The sequence below is a fragment of the Lithobates pipiens genome, unplaced genomic scaffold, assembly GCF_037356315.1.
Source record: "Lithobates pipiens isolate NorthernLeopardFrog02 unplaced genomic scaffold, aLitPip1_a1.2 Scaffold_22, whole genome shotgun sequence".
NCBI lineage: Eukaryota > Metazoa > Chordata > Amphibia > Anura > Ranidae > Lithobates > Lithobates pipiens.
The window spans coordinates 24,912,434-24,929,530 of record NW_027507784.1 but is presented as its reverse complement, the minus strand read 5'-3'; the positions used below and the strand labels follow the sequence as shown (position 1 = coordinate 24,929,530).

Here is a 17,097-nt window from a genome sequence, read left to right as displayed (position 1 = left end):
GATGGGCACTGATGAGGCTGCACTGAAGAGCACTGATGAGGCTGCGATAATGGGCACTGATGGGCACTGATGAGGCTGCAATGATGAGCTCTAATGAGGCTGTGCTAATGGGCACTGATGAGGCTGCAATGATAAGCACTGATGAGGCAGCCATGATGGGCACTGGTGCGGCTGCACTGGTGAGGCAGCACTGATGGGCACTGATGAGGCGACACTGATAGGTGGCACTGATTTGCACTGATGGGGTTTCACTGGTCATAAGGACATTGAGAAAAGGACTGCCGATAACTGGTAAGTGTGTTTACTTGTGTTCCTCTGTGATTGTACACAGCTGATCACATGTTAAAGGGCCACTGTAATTGGTCTGAGATCAGATGTGGCTGAAGGACACAGCAATCACAGTGTACGCCCCCTGTGTACCGCAGGAGGTGTGCAGGAGGCAGGTTTCTGGGAGGATGTCCATGGATGGCCTCACAGAACTATAGTACTATGCTGTAGCCATCTTTTGGCTATATTGTGATATTGAAGTGGTTAAATAGCCCCCTACAATCTCCTAAGCACAGAGCAGGGGCGGCAAGATAGACTGCAGCTGTTCACCTGCCAGTTGGCCACACTGTGATCTGGACACCATGACTAGGGTAGCCAGATAACTTACTTCCCCACCAATACATGTAAACCTTAACTATTACCTTAAAATAAATACTCGGACACCTGCTTGGATGAAAATGGCCTCAACGGCCCTTATTAAATAACAATAAAAAACTAAACTTTATTTTAAATATTTTCAACAATACAAAACTTGTAACATCTTCCAGTTACCCAAAGACACTAAGTGATTTTCGGCTGGTCCCTGACGACCCCTTATTACTTTGAGCCTGTGATTCCCTCTTCGTCAGCATCTCTCCCCAGCCGCCAACTCACCTCGAGGACTCACTAACTGACCACAGACCCCCAACACATGTTAGCCATTAATCTGGACTGACACCAGACCAAACATAATGACTCCATCTCTGGTATGGGCCCCAACCTTTTCAAATGACCCATGCATTTCTACATATATATTTCCATATATATATATAGCAGTCGTCAAGGACCCAACGCCACACCCCATAGCGACAGCACCACTAACCAAACCAATATCTATTTTTAGGGAGGGCGGGCGGAAACGTTTCTCCTCGCTTGCTGACCCCCAACTGCTGACTTGCCCCACCCTAGCACATGGAAGAAAGAACCACACTCCTCCCCCCTTGTGACCATCCACCAATGGGGTAAGTACGCCTGCATCCTAAACCACCCCCATGCTGCCTTTTCCTCTAGCACAGTAATTTCCCTGCACCCTGTCATGTATGTCCTGCGCTTCCTTTTTAATACAGCTCCGTACATGTCTTGCTCATCCATCCTTTCCTTGTGGTTGTGTTGTGTGTTTATTGGGCTCTTTCTCATGAACTTTATGTGCTCTCTCACAATTTATTTTGTGAGTAAATAGTCTGTTGGTTTTAATAAAGATTTTGAATCTTTTTAATACACCAGAGGTTTGAGTGTTATTTTCCTCTATTACTTGATGGTAGAATATATCAAAGATTATTTTCTGTACTGGTAAATGAACCTTCCATAAATGTTTGTGAATGTGACTGAGAAGTGGAGTCTTCTACTTTTCTTCCTTCTTTCTTCCTTCTTCTCCTTCTTCTTCTTCTTCTTCTTCTCCTTCTTCTTCTTCTCCTTCTCCTTCTTATTCTCCTTCTTCTTCTTCTCCTTCTTCTCCTTCTTCTTCTCCTTCTTCTTCTTCCTTTTACCTTCTTCTTCCATATAAAGGGAGACAGATACAGATTAAAAATGAGATAGTTAGGAGGGCCCTGTTCATGAAAATCTATACTTGGACCTTGGTTTGTTCCTTGTGTTCTGGCATAAACTTCCCGAAAGTAGAATTTTCAGGAAATGCCTAAAAACAGACAGAAGTAGAGTGAGACAAAGAGTTCAAGAGGATGGGGGAGGTTCTGGAGAAGTTCTAGAGGTGAGCATGGGAGGAGGTCATGGATTTAGAGAGCAGGTCTTGAGAGGAGCAGAGAGGATGGTTTGGATTCTATTTTGAAATAAGATTGGTAATGTAGGCCAGGGAAGACTTGGATGGTTTTGTATGTTGTTAATATATGTTATTCATTGGCCTATTAGAAAGCCAGTAGAGGGATTGGCAGAGAAGGGTGGCAGACACAGAGCAGTTGATAAGGTGAATAAGTTCGGAAACTGCATTCATGATAGACTGGGGTGGGGATAGTCTGGATAAAGGTAGACCAATGAAGACGGTGCTGCGGTGTTCAATCTCTTTTTTGCTTGGCAGGTTTCTCTGGGTCCTACCTACTGGTCCTAAGATATAAAAGGGGGATAGTAGGGGGAAGACAGGGAGCTGTAAACCTAGGGTTGTGGAGCGAGAACCTATCGCAAATTTTTACAAATCTGCCGTGATGTGGTAGGTCATCGGGATCTGGAGTTCTCCCTGAAGACACCAGCCACTGAAGAATGCCACTAATGGACCTTTCAGTACATGGACTATACCTTTGCAGTATGCTGGGGCAGCGCACAGCCTGGGTTAGGGACGTAGGACAAGAATTGTTTATTATATTATGAACTTTGTATGTTTGAAGTTTTTCTGAAGTGAAGTGTTGAAATTTTGCCTTCTACCTGGTATGAAGTTATTTAAAAGAGAAATATGGGTTTGGGGGTTTTGCAAATTTATACTTACCTAGCTGGATGCAGCATCGTTCCAATGCTGCATCTGTCTCCTGCCTGCTCTAACACTGAGAACCAAACGATCTAACACTGCTGATCGCTCAGTTATCACAGCTCCTAGAGCAGAGAGCTGGTGACTGTCAGTCACTGCTCTCTGCTCTGCCCCCTCCTTGCTCACTGGAACGCTGGGCTGTGGAGGGGACGGGAGCAGCCGGCTTAGGCTCTCATGCCAGTGCAGGCATGTGGGTGGATCCCGACCCCAGTGTCGTGATCTTGACCGAGCCTGGACCGGCTCTGCGACCTCTGCTGAAGTCCGCTGTCTGCTGAAAAGGGGTCACAAGAGTGCAAAACAAACTGCACTCCTGTGATCCACAGGAGAAGTACAGCCAAACAAGCTTTGGCTGTACTTCTCCTTTAAAGAAGTGCAATGCAAGTAACCGACACATTTCTACAGGGACACTAGCATAATGGGGTATGACGAGACAGCACTTAAAAGTCATTGTGGTGCAGAAAATCAAATGGTTACCAAGGGTAACAGTGCTCTAGCAAGCAGCCTGTTAGGTGTGTACATGTGACAGGTGGGATAGCCTCTTGCATGGAGGGAGCTGTTATTGGCACTTTCTCTGTGAGCGGTCTATATCGCATAGCAACAGGAGCAGACTCGCCCCGCAGAGGTCTCCTACCTATGCACAAGTACGGAAGAGAAACAGTTAAGGAAAGTGTGCACATGGAGACTGTGTAGGGTTCAAGGCAAGGCCCTATACATTTACTGGGAGTGAGATAGCGATGAAAAGCTAGACAGGTGGAGAGGCCAAAGGCTCGGCATGTCCCTCCTAAATGCAACTATGAAAGTGTACATTGACACAAGGACAAGAGCGTTAAATAAACTACAGTCATCTGCTCAAGGTACATGGTGCTCAGCATAAAGTAAAGGAACCCCATGTGCAAAGCAAGTGACTCTGTTCAAGGTGCCTAGCATAACCCATAAGAACTCACCCCGGGGTAGGCCTCCTATGTGACCCTTGCTTGGCGCCCAACGAGGAGGAGAACATGGAAGACGTGACACCTTTATTGCCTACCCTACATGCTAATGGACCTTGCTCTGCTTGCTTTCCCAGTACTGACTCTGACCTGCTACTGGACTACACTCTGCCTGCTTCTCTGGCACTGACCAGGCCTGCTACCTGACTACGCTTCCTTCTGCCCTAAACATGTCAAATTGTATTTTCTGTACTGGGATATGAACCTTCCATAAATATTTCCGGATGAGTCTAAGAAGAGGATTATGAAAGCTAACTGCTTATGGTTACCCTTATTTATTTGCTACACTTTCATACATTGTTTTTTTTTGTGTGTATTTTTTTTTTCATTAGGGCCAACTAATTAAGAAGTAGTAAGGGCACCACACCAATGGTCAATGACAAATGATATTTTATTTGATAATTCTTATTACAGTGAAACCTTGGATTACCAGCATAATCCGTTCCAACGCGATTTTCCCCATAGAAGTCAATGGAAACGAAGATAATTCGTTCCGCATTGACTTCTATTACATGCAATACTGCTTGTGGCCAGAGGTGGGGGGTTGCCACAGAGCCTCGGAAATACTTGGGGACAGCTTGGCTGAAATACTTGGAAACACTCGGAAATACTCAGTTCCCGAGGCTTTCCGAGTGTTTAAGAGTATTTCCGAGTGATTACGAGTATTTCTGAACAGCTCCGAACCGTTCCGAGTGTCCCGGCGCCCCCCCCCCCCGCACCTCTGGCCAAATGTGGTACTGCACACCCCATTAGCTAGAATTCTAGACAACACTCGCAAACCGAGTCAGAATTAAAAAAAAATGTTTCTCGTCTTTCAAAACGCTCATTAATCACGTTACTCGTAAACCAAGTTTCCACTGTATTACAATCCATTTGAGTTCAGCAATATCTTCTAAGGTTACTAAGTACTTAAAGTAATAGTAAAGGCGGAAGGTTTTTCATCCTAATGCATTCTATGCATTAAGATAAAAAATATTCTGTGTGCAGAAACCCCCCTCAGTCCCCCTAATACTTACCTGAGCCCCATCTAGATCCAGCAATGTTGCAGCAGTGTCTCGGCTGCCTGGGACTCCTCTCATCATTGAGATGAGACAGCAGCACGGTGCCACTGGCTCCCGTTGCTGTCAATCAAAGTCAGTCAGCCAATGAGAAGAGAAAGGGGGTGGGGCCAAGCCGCAGCTCCATGTCCGAATGGACACAGGGAGCTGCGAATCAGCTCGGGTGCCCCCATAGCAAGCTGCTTGCTGTGGGGGACACTCAACAGGAGGGAGGGGCCAGGAGCACCGAAGAGGGACCCGAGAAGAGGAGAACCGGGGCTGCTCTGTGCAAATCCAACTGCACAGAGGTAAGTATTAAATGTTTGTTATTTTTAAAGAAGAAAAAAAAACAAGACTTTACAATCACCTTAAGCCCTGGTAAAGAGTAAATGACTAAATCCTCATGATGTGTTGGCTTTCTTATTCTACCGATTGTCTAATAAAATACTATTTTGGACTCTTGGTGTGGCACCCTTACTGCTTCTTACGTAGTTAAGCTTTTCTCAAGACCCCCTTCTTTTTGGGGACACTCTGGTACATGTGAGCAGCCTCATCTAAGCAAGTCAACTTGGTTAACGATACGGTCCGCCACAACATTTTCTATTAAAAATGGGAGATCTAGCACCTCTTTACCAATTTAATAATAATAATAATTCTAGATTTATATTATATTTTGTATATTTTGTCCTTCCAGTTAATAGTTGTCATCAAGACATCACCTCTCCTACATGCTACCCTCTTGACTGCAAGGATGTATATGACAGTAAGTTTACCGCGAATGGCGTATATTGGATATTCCCCAATGGACATTATTCAGCTCCAGTCCAGGTGTACTGCGACATGACCACTCGAAACGGACCATGGACAGTAAGTTACGGGAGTAGACCCTCAGTGGTGTGGAGATCTATTGTGCACCTTTACTAACCTCCATAAGATTTTCATTATAAGTTATACTTTTCGGCATCACTATGTATCAAACCTGCAGCTGAAATCTCTAAACTCCTAGTCACCCATATCTTATCGATTATCCTAAACCCGCTGCTAACCAAACCCCAAGTTGCAGCAAAATATTCGTTATCTAACATCAATTCAGAAATGTATTGAAACCTCAAACTTGTTTTTATCCCTCGACTATGCTACAACACCAAGTTTAAAGAGTATAGTGGGTAAAATTTAATAATAAAAAAAAAAACCTTTAGTATAGTTATGTATCAATATTTGGATATTTGGTGAAAGTGATTGATTGGTATAGGATTAAAGTTTTTCTCTAACCAAAAACTTTTTTTGTTTTTAGATTTTAGATAAGGGAAGGTCAGGCCTGTCAGGTTTTTATAACTGTCTGTGCCTCCTCTATAGGGGATTCCTCCGCTCTGTTTGTCCTGGTGGCCACCAATACCAAGACAAAAATGGGAATCCCAAAATGTAGGGTTGTCATGAGATCAGGAGGAGAGGGGAAATCTTCCAATGGGGGCAAATACTCTGATAATAGCTGTCAAAGATGGAATTTACTTTAAGGCCGCGTACACACGCGGGGACTGTTCGCCCAACTTTGTCCGTCAAACAGTTTCAGCGAACAGTCCGCTCAAACTTAGCATGAAGGAACTTGCCCACACACACGATGTAATGCATGAATCTATCCATTATTCATATAGGAGGATGGCTGAAGAGAGGGGGCGGTGCCCGTGCGCCCTTAATGGAGGCACTGCCACTGCTGGTAACATTAAACTGACAATCAATATACTGTACAAGAACCTCAGACAAATGTTGGAATCTGAATAATAAACTTTTAAAAAATATGGATTACACAGGTTCTGTGGCTGATTAAGGTGGTAATTAAACTCACGTGGTGCCTTATCTGCATTAAATTAGCCTCAGAACTTGTGTAATTCATATGTGTTTAGTTTTAAAAGGATAAGGTGGCAACCCTTTGCCTGGCATCTGAAAAGGGGCCGGACGCCTGAATTATTTATATAGGGGGGTGGCTGGAGAGAGGGGGCGGTGCCCATGCGCCCTTAAAGGACGCACAGCTGGCAACATTAAACTGACAATCAATATACGGTACAAGAACCTCAGACAAATGTGGGAATCTGAATAAAACATACCATTTTACCATACTAATGTTACCTGACATTTATTTGTATATATTGAATATATTGATATATATTGATATATTCTACTGGCTATTGGGTGTTTGGTTCCAATTATGACCCTGGGGAGGGGATTGTCTATGGATTTGTTTTTGATATGGAGATGTCCTTACATTTCCTCTATGTCTGATGAAGGGTAGGTATTTGGACCCTTGAAACATGTTGGCTACTCTTTGGAATGTTCATCTGACTTTTTTGGAATAAAGTCATTTCTGGCCCTTTAAACAGTGGTGTTTCACTGCAATTTCCATTTTGATATCATTACATTACAAGCCAAGGAGACCATGGAGATCCTTTAGGGTGTAGAGCTGCCTTCCCGGGAACCATATTATGTACATCAACATCAATACCACTGAGAAAACCCTACAGGACCAGAGCTATTTTTCCACTTCCTATTGGCTGTCCAGTGGTGGGGTCCTCTCGGGATCCTGTGGAGGAGTCTGCAGCAGTACCATCATTGAGAGGAAATAATGGGGACCAGCCAGAGCAGAACACATCTATAGTGCTGTATTTAGCCATTCCACATGCCCGGAAACAGAACCAGTGTGGGACCCAGATGGCAGAGGTATGTGAGTATATCCTGCTTTACATGGTAAAAAAAAAACCCATACAGAATGGGTTGGAGAGGAATTGGGAGGGCAGGACAAGAAACACAGGGAAAGGTTTTGGATCTGAGCAAATTGCACCATCACCACGATCCAGTAATTCAATGCCTCTTCTCCAGGTATTTCAGAAAAGGTTTGATGGGAGTGAGAATTTTTATCGAGGCTGGCAAGACTACAAGGCCGGATTTGGACGAGCTAATTCTGAGTATTGGTTGGGTAATGCTTTTATTTTACATCTTCCTGAAGATCGATCTTCACTCTGTTGATTGTATTTTAATGTCTGGAGGGTTTTTGAGCATGAATGGCCTGTTTAAGATCATGCCACAGCATCTCAATTGGATTTAAATCCGGAATTTTACTAGGCCACTCCAAAACCTTTATTTTGTTTTTGTTTTTTTTAGCCATTCAGAGGTGGACTTGCTGTTGTGTTTCCGATCATTGTCCTGCTGCATAAGCCAAGCACACTCGAGCTTGAGGTCAGGAACTGATGGCCGGACATTCTCCTTTAGGATTTTCTGGTAGAGCGCAGAATTCATGATTCTATCGATTAAGGCAAGTCGGCCAGGTCCTGAAGCTGCAAAGTAGCCCCAGACCATCAGACTACCACCACCATGTCTGACTGTTGGTATGATGTTCTTGTTATCAAAATCTGTGTTGGTTTTATGCCAGATGTCACGGGATGCACACCTTCCAAAAAGTTCACTTTTTGATTCATCAGTCCACAGAATATTTGCCCAGAAGTCTTTTGGATAATCAAGATGCTTTTTGGCAAATGTAAGATGAGCCTTTGTGTTCTTTTTGGTCAGCAGTCGCTTTCGCCTTGGAACTCTCCCATGGATGCCATTTTCGCCCAGTCTTTTTCTTATTATTGAATCATGAACACTGGCCTTAACTGAGGCAAGTGAGGCCTGCAATTCTTTAGATGTTCTTCTGGGTTCTTCAATGTGCTCTAATGCCAAGTACACACGATCGAATTGTCCGGCGTACTTAGTCCGACATACAATCCGACGGATAATCCGGCAGACTTTCTACCAAACAGACTTGGCCACACACGGACACACAGAAAGTCCGGCGTTTGCTAGCGTGATGGCGTACAGCATGTACGACGGGACTAGAAAAGGGAAGTTCAGTAGCCAGTAGCCAATAGCTTCCTTTTTCGTACTTGCTTCTGAGCATGCGTCATTCTTAGTCCGCCGGACTAGCATACTGACGAACGTATTGTCCGCTGAAACCCAAGTCCGACACAAAGATTGGAGTGCAAAAATACTTTCTTAGTCCGCCGGACTTCACGCTGGAAAAGTCCGCTGAAGCCCACACACGATCGAATTGTCCGCTGAAATGCGTTTCGGCGGACTAAGTACGCCGGACAATCTGATCGTGTGTACGCGGCATTAGAGTAATTTTGGCAGGCCAGTCACTCCTGGGAAGGTTCACCACTATTCCAAGTTTTCTCTCCGACCACAAAGCAAGGTCCATAAAGACATGGATGAGTGAGTTTGGGGTAGAGGAACTTGACTGGCCTGCACAGAGTTCTGACCTCAACACGATAGAACAGCTTTGAGATGAATTAGAGCATAGACTGCGAGCCAGGCCTTTTAATCCACATCAGTGCCTGACCTCACAAATGCACTTCTGGAAGAATGGTCAAACATTTCCTTAGACACATTCCTAAACCTTGTGGACAGCCTTCTGGGAAGAGCTGAAGCTGTTAAAGCTGCAAAGGGTGGGCCAACTCAATATTGAACCCTACGGACTAAAACTGGGATGCCATTAAAGTTCATGTGTGTGTAAAGGCAGGTGTCCCAATACTTTTGACAATATATTATATATTAATATGAAGAGGGTCCCCAGAAAATTTTCAAGCTAGCCAGCAAACAACCCCAACCAGTTTCAACTACTCAGATTAAAAGAGAGGCTTTTGTTGCATACATTTACAGATACACATTGAAGCCACAATGCCTCACCAAGGCATCCCCTTAGAGTGTAAATGATAACTCAAAACCAGTCCCCAGCCATGGGGCATGTATGAGCAGTGTATAAACTAAATGTAGGCTCACCTGGTGACAACCCCTTTATGCTTAAAAGTACAGAAACACACCAGGAGCACAAACCTTGTCTGCAAAAATAAATGCATACACATATATATATATATACTTTTTTAAAATAACCTCCATCTTTTCCAGGTCTGGAGAACATCCACCGCATCACCTCTCAGAGGTATTACCGCCTGCGAATCGAACTCACAGATTTTGACGATGACTCTCGTTTTGTGTACTACAATAATTTCTCCCTCTCTAATGAGAGAGACGACTACAGAATGTATATGGTTGGCTTTCAAGAAGGGAATCTATGCAAACCTATTGGTAAGGATTAAGGAACTACAGCCAGATCGCGCGCAAAGGCAAAGGATTACATCTGTTGGAAGGATAAAGGGATAGATGGATACATATCCCTAGTTAAGTTTTTTTGAACTCATCTACACTCTCCACTGACAGCCCCTAACTGTGGAAGGGAGTTCCACATCCTTACTACTCCAACAGTAAAGAACCCCCTACAGAGATTTAGATTGAATGGCTTCTCATTGAAATTCATTGCGTGGCCGCATGTCTCCTTTAGAGATCTACAACTAAAATGTTTCCTCCCAATGCTGGAGTCACCATTCAATGATTTGTATATCACTATCATATCTGCTCTTAAGCATCTTTTCTCCAGGAAGAATCAGTTTAATGTTTGTAGTCGTTCCTCATAACTGAGGTCCTTCAGCCCTCTTTTTAGCTTTGTTGCCCTTTTCTGGACTCTATCCAGTTATAGTACATCTTTCCCGAGGACTGGTGACCAGAATTGGAGGGTATACTCTACTCAGAATGTGACCGAACCAGAGTGGCCAAATTATAGTTTTATCTCTAAAGTAAATCCCTATTTTAATGCATGCTGATATTCTACTGGTCCTGCTTGCTGCAGCTTGGCATTGCATGCTATTGCTTGATCTGTCATCCACTAGGGCCCCCAGATCCTTTTCCATTATAGACTCTCCCTGAGGATCTCCCCCTAGGTAGTAACTTGCATGTATCTTTTTAGCTCCCAAGTGCATTTTTCTACATTGAACTTCAACTGCCATATAGCCCCCCCCCCCCCTCTAGTTTATTGAGGTCTTCTTTTAACGTTTCTATATCCTGTTGTAACATTATTGCCCTGCTTAGCTTTGTATTATCGCAAACACTGAGATTTAACTTTTTTTCCAACATCTATGTCATTTATGATCACGTTAAACAGCATTGGTCCCAGAACAGAGCTCTGGGTCACCCCACTCTCAACTCCAGACCATTCAGAAAATATATCATTAATCCCCACCCTCTGAATGTGCTCCTGCAACCAGTTTTCTATCCAGGTACATACATACATGCCAAAATAACAAATTGTTTTAATGAAACACTTATGGGGTACTGTATCAAATGCCTTAGTAAAATCTAGGTATACTAAATCCTCCGGCCTTCCTCTTTCCAAATTACAGCTCACCTCCTCATAGAATGTTAAAAAGTTGGTCTGGCAACAACAGTACTTCATGAATTCATGTTGGTTACTACTAATGATACTATCTATTCTCATTATCAAATTATTGGATATGGCCCCTTATCATCCCCTCCAATGGTTTACATACTATTGATGTTAGGCTAACTGGTTTATAGTTTTCAGGTATATATCTCTACCCTTTTTTGAATAATGATATCATGTTTGTTTTTTTGCCAATCAGCTGGTACCATTCCAGTAAGTAAGCTGTGCTTTAAAATTAGGAATAATGGTTTGGCTATAACATGGCTAAGTTCTTTGAGAACTCTCAGGTGTAAGCCATCTGGTTCTGGTGATTTATCCACACTAAGTTTTTCTAGTCTTATTTAAACATTGGTCTCTGTCAGCCACAAGAGTACATTCAACATATTGTTATTACCATTATGGTCTTGTTTATTATACCCCTACGTTCTTTCCTATGTATAAACTGAGGAAATAAATGCATTTAATACAGTTGCCTTCCCCCTGTCACTTGTGGCACCCTTCTCCTGATCATCTTTTATAGGGCCCAACATCTTCTGACCTCAGCTTTTTACTACTAATATATTTGAAAACAGTTTTACTCTCCTCAACAATGTGTCTTTTGTAATCTATGATAGAGAGATAGAAAATAGTTTGTGGATAAATAAACAGATTGGTATATAGATGTACTGTATGTACACATGGCTAGATGGAAGGGTATATTTATGAGGTTTAAATGATTTGATGAGGTAATAGATAGGGGAATGTACTGAAGGTTGGGGACATGGAAGATTGGATGTATAAATGGTTGGATGGAGGATGAATGGATGTTTAGATAGTTAGGTGGGTTGATGGGTGGATGCATATGTGAGTAGTTAGTGGATAGATAGATGGTTAGGGGGGTTGATGAACCCCAAATATCCATAGTGTCTGCAGTCATGATGAAACGTGTACAGAAGTAACTTTCTATGTACTTAGGAGGATTGATGAGTGAACGTATATGTGAGTATTTAGTGGATAGATAGATGGTTAGGTGGGTCAATGGGTGGATGTATATGTGAGTATTTGGTGGATAGATAGATGGTTAGGAGGGTTGATGAGTGGATGTATATGTGAGTATTTGGTGGATAGATAGACATTAGGTGAGTTTATAGGTGGATGTATATGTGAGTATTTGGTGGATATATAGCTGATTAGGTGGGATGGGTGGATGAGTATTTGGTGGATAGATAGATGGTTAGGTGGGTTGATGGGTGGATGTATATGTGAGTATTTGGTGGATAGATAGATGGTTAGGTGGGCTGATGGTTGGATGTATATGTGAGTAGTTGGTGGATAGATAGACATTAGGTGGGTTTATAGGTAGATGTATATGTGAGTATTTGGTGGATATATAGCTGGTTTGGTGGGTGAATGGATAGTTAGGTGGGAAGTAACAGATAGATAGACACATTGGTGTATAGATGAATGTACAGATAGTGAGATGGGTTGATGGAAGAGTTCATGTATAGATATTTAGGCCAGTTCATAATGGATGTATGAATAGATGATTATGTGGGTAAGTGGATGGTTAGTTGGGTTAGTGGACAGATGGATAGTTAGACCCACTGGTGTATAGGTGGATGTGCAGATATTTGGGTGGGTTTTTGATAGAGTTAATGCATAGATGACTAGGCCAATCCATAATGGATGGATAGATTAATGGATGAATAGGTATGATAGTGAATGGATATACCGTATATGAATGGTCAGTGAATAGATTAATAGAAGGCTAGGTAGGTCAGTGGATGAATGTATGGTTGGGTTGGTTGGTGGGTGAATGGATGGGTAGGTGGGCTGGCGGGAACATAGATGGTTATTCTGGCTGGTGGATGAATGGATCTATGCATAGTTAGGTGGGTTCATGGGTAGAAGGTTGGTCAGGCACATTAGTGAAAAGATGGATGTGTGGACAGTTAGGTGGGTAGATGGAATGGGTTGATATATAGCATACCCTGATTATAAGATTACAGTAGAAGAAATTATAACAAAGGGTGACATTTAAATCTGACCTCCAGCCTTCCCTTCAGTCTTGCACAGTTGTACAGGCTCCTCTCTTGGACTGAAACAGCCTCCTCTAATTTCACTGTACACTGTGAGTTTCTAACAATGTGCATAATGCCGCGTACACACGATCAGACAATCCGGCGGACTTAATCCGATGGACAATCCGCTGGACTTTCCAGTGGAGGTCCGCCGGACCTTCCGAACGAGCAAACTTGCCCACACACGCCCACACATGACCAGACTAGGTCGACCGGACTTTTCAAATGAATGGACTTGCCCACACACGGAGCAAAGTCCATTCATTTTGAACAGGTAGACGGAACTAGCGAAGGAAGTCAATGTCACCGCCTCCATCAGCGAGATTGACACATTGCTAGCCCCGTCGCCTGGTATGGATTTAAAGGGGAACCCCTGCGCCAAAAAAACGGCGTGGGGGTCCCCCCAAAGTCCATAACAGACCCTTATCTGAGGATGCAGCCCGGCCGGTCAGGGGGTGGGGATGAGCGAGCACCCCCCCGAGCCATACCAGGCCACGTGCCCTCAACATGGGGGGGTTGGTGCTTTGGGGAAGGGGGGTCCCCCCCACCCCAAAGCACCTTGTCTCCATGTTGATGAGGACTAGGGCCTCTTCCCCACAACCCTGGCCATTGGTTGTCGGGGTCTGCGGGCGGGGGGCTTATCAGAATCTGGGAGCCCCCTTTAATAAGGGGGCCCCCAGATTCTGGCCCCCCACCCTATGTGAATGAGTATGGGGTACGATGTACCCCTACCCATTCACCTGGGAGAAAAATGTATAAATAAAAAACACACAACACAGGAATCTGGGGGCTCCATTATTAAAGGGGGCTCCTGGATTCTGATAAGCCGACCGCCCGCAGACCCCGACAACCAACGGCCAGGGTTGTCGGGAAGAAGCCCTTGTTCTCATCAACATGGGGACAAGGTGCTTTGGGGTGGGGGGGGCCGCAGGGCCCCCCTTCTCCAAAGCTCCCATCCCCCCTTGTTGAGGGCATGCGGCCTGGTACGGCTCAGGAGAAAGGGGGGGGCACTCGCTCATCCCCACCCCCTTTCCTGACCAGCCGGGCTGCGTGCTTGGATAAGGGTCTGGTATGGACTTTGGGGGGACCCCCACACCGTTTTTTCGGTGTAGGGCTTCCCCTTTATATCCATACCAGGCAACGGGGCTAGCAAGGTGTCAATCTCGCCGATGGAGGCGGCAACATTGACCTTCTTCGCTAGTCCCGTCTACCTAAAGTCAAGTTCAAAATGAACAGATTTTAGTCCGTGTGTGGGCAAGTCCGTTCATTTGGAAAGTCCAGCGAACTAGCACACAGACAGGCAATTTTGAATCAAGACTTCTTTCTAAATCCGACGGACTTTTGGGAAGCAAAAGTCAGCCGGATAGTCCGATCGTGTGCACGCGGCATTAGAAGCTGCCTCATTTCCTGGCTGGAGGATGCTCTGTATCATCTAGCTCTTTCCTCCCCAGCCTGAATGTCCCTGGCCTGCCCCTTTCGTTCATTAGTTCTTTCTTGCAAACATGGAAGCTCAGAATCACAAGTGGGTGTCACCTACAGTGGTCTGTATCCAAATGCCATCTGACTAGAATCTCTCATTATTGTTAATAGATCTTACAAATTATTTATTTGTATTTGTTTTTCTTCAGTCACATTATACAACTATTCAATGTAACTGTAATACATATTCTAACAGGAGATTCGTTCAGAAGCCAACATGGCATGGGCTTCACCACCTACGATCACGACAGAGATCTGATTTCTGGAAACTGCGCCATTAAATACAAAGGAGGATCCTGGTACAGAAACTGCCATGGCGCCAACCCAAACAGTTTATATCTGAGAGGGCTCACCAACCAGGATGGCACTGGCATGATCTGGCAAGCATGGCGAGGAAATTATTACTCCATGAAGATCACCGAGTTGAAGATAGCAGTGAAATAGTGAACTTCTGATGATATCCACATTCATACTATAATTAAAACTGAACTTTCAGCATAAATCTGCAATATTATTATTATTATTTAAGGAACTTGTATAGCGCCGTTAATTTACGCAGCGCTTTACATATACATTGTACATTCACATCGGTCCCTACCCTGAAGGAGCTTACAATCTAAGGTCCCCAACTCACATTCATATACTAGGGCCAATTAAGACAGAAGCCAATTAACCTACCAGCATGTCTTTGGAGTGTGGGAGGAAACCGGAGTACCCGGAGGAAACCCACGCAGGCACAGGGAGAACATGACAACTCCAGGCAGGTAGTGTCGTGGCAACATACAGTATATGCCAGATGCAACAAAACAAAAAGTGTGTAATAGATGTTTTTTTTTTTTTTAGAAAGCAGAAGCTCCAAGTAAAAAAGCCTTTCCCCTGCTTGCATGCTCTTTATGTGGAAGCAGTGGTCTCTCTGGAGAGGTCTAAATGCACCCCCTTTTGAGTCAGAACTAAACATTAGCTTTGCTGACTGGGGAGCTATAGGTCTAATTCAGTGAAGAAATGGTAAATGAGGGGGGCAGTGTGGTCACCATATAACAGGAAGTGCTTGAACAATGACCTTCATGGCAGGATCACCAGGGATTATTTTAATGAAAGCTGCAGATTCAAAAACTTGTAAATTATATTTGAAATGATAAACCTAGTATGAGATTTTCGTGTGCCTTGTTCTGTCTCTAGGATAAAGTAATTCTATATATTGTCATCAGAAAACCAAGATGGCGTCATAATCAGAAGGAGATTTTTGGAAGAGTTTATTGAACCCGATGTGAGGGGCTCTGTGTGGGATCAATTTATGGAGAGGAGGAGGTGGGGAACATTTTGGTTAAAGTGATTGTAAAGCTACTTTTTTTTTTTTTTTAAATAACAAACATGTCATACTTACTTCTACTGTGCAGTTTGTTTTGCACAGAGCGGCCCCGATCGACATCTTCTGGGGTCCTTCGGCGGCTCCCGCGGCTCCTCCCCGCATCGTATAATCGCCTAGGAAAAGCGCTCTCCCGGGGGGATTACCTTTCAGGCACGCTCTCTAGTCCAGCATTCGGAGTCCATAGACGCTGAATGTAGGACTTGGCCCCGGCACCCGCGCCATTGCATTTGATTGACACCAGCAGGAGCCAATGGCGGCGCTGCTATCAATCTATCCAATCAAGAGCCGAGAACTCCGGGCAGAGGAGGAACGCGTCTCTGCCGTAGGAAATGCCAGGGCTCAGGTGAGTAAAACAAGGGGGGGGGGGGGGGGGCGCTCACTAGAAGAGGTTTTTTCACCTTAATTCATAGGATGCCTTAAGGTGAAAAAACCCCTTTAACTTGTTGCCGCCCTCGTTCATTTGAAAAGAGTGCAGCTCTTGACGGCGTCCCAGAACGGATGCTCTCTCGCGCGACCGCGCCGTGTTTCTAGAACATGGCGCCACCCCAATCTGTGTAAAGAGCCGTGTCCGTGGCTCTTTACACAGATAACCATGTGATCGGCTGTGTCCAATCACAGCCGATTACATGTAAACATGGAGATGCTGGTAATCAGCTCTCCTTGCCTGACACTGACAGAGTGTGAGGAAAAGAGAGACGATCAATGGCATCTCCTCACAGGGGAACATCTAAGGATTAAATCAGGGCACTGATTACAATAAAGAAATATAGTGTAACGATACAGTGCCCACCAATGCCAGCATACAGTGCCCACCACTGCCCACAAGTGCCACAAATCAGTGTCCATTAGCCATGCCAGTCAGTGCTGGCAATCATTGCCGCCTGTCAGTGCTGCCCATCACTGCTGTCCATCAATGCCCATTAGTGTTGTCCATCAGTGCCACCCATCAGTGCCCATCTGTACCCACCGGTGCCGCCTATCAGTACCAGTCACTGCCGCCTATCAGTGCCCACCAGTGCCACATATCAGTGCCCATAAGTGCGGCATATTAGTGCCTCCTCAGTGCCCATAAGTGCCACCTCA

The 17,097-nt window shown here is 44.5% G+C and overlaps 1 protein-coding gene across 1 annotated transcript; it reads left to right on the top strand.

Moving 5' to 3' along the window:
* Nucleotides 1-5,505: 5,505 nt before the first annotated feature.
* Nucleotides 5,506-15,147, top strand: LOC143923433 (microfibril-associated glycoprotein 4-like). The gene is made up of 4 exons (XM_077447095.1): nucleotides 5,506-5,669; nucleotides 7,674-7,770; nucleotides 9,738-9,917; nucleotides 14,842-15,147. Exons 1-4 carry the CDS (start codon nucleotides 5,643-5,645, stop codon nucleotides 15,087-15,089), a joined length of 552 nt encoding a protein of 183 aa, XP_077303221.1. The 5' UTR covers nucleotides 5,506-5,642; the 3' UTR covers nucleotides 15,090-15,147.
* Nucleotides 15,148-17,097: the final 1,950 nt, after the last annotated feature.

Bases quoted from the DNA above. Each gene is read 5' to 3' on its own strand.
- LOC143923433 (XM_077447095.1), top strand. From the start codon at position 5,643: ATGACCACTCGAAACGGACCATGGACA. The intron at 5,670-7,673 runs GTAAGTTACGGG...CCTCTTCTCCAG, and splicing joins CTCGAAACGGACCATGGACA to GTATTTCAGAAAAGGTTTGA. The intron at 7,771-9,737 runs GTAATGCTTTTA...CATCTTTTCCAG, and splicing joins TAATTCTGAGTATTGGTTGG to GTCTGGAGAACATCCACCGC.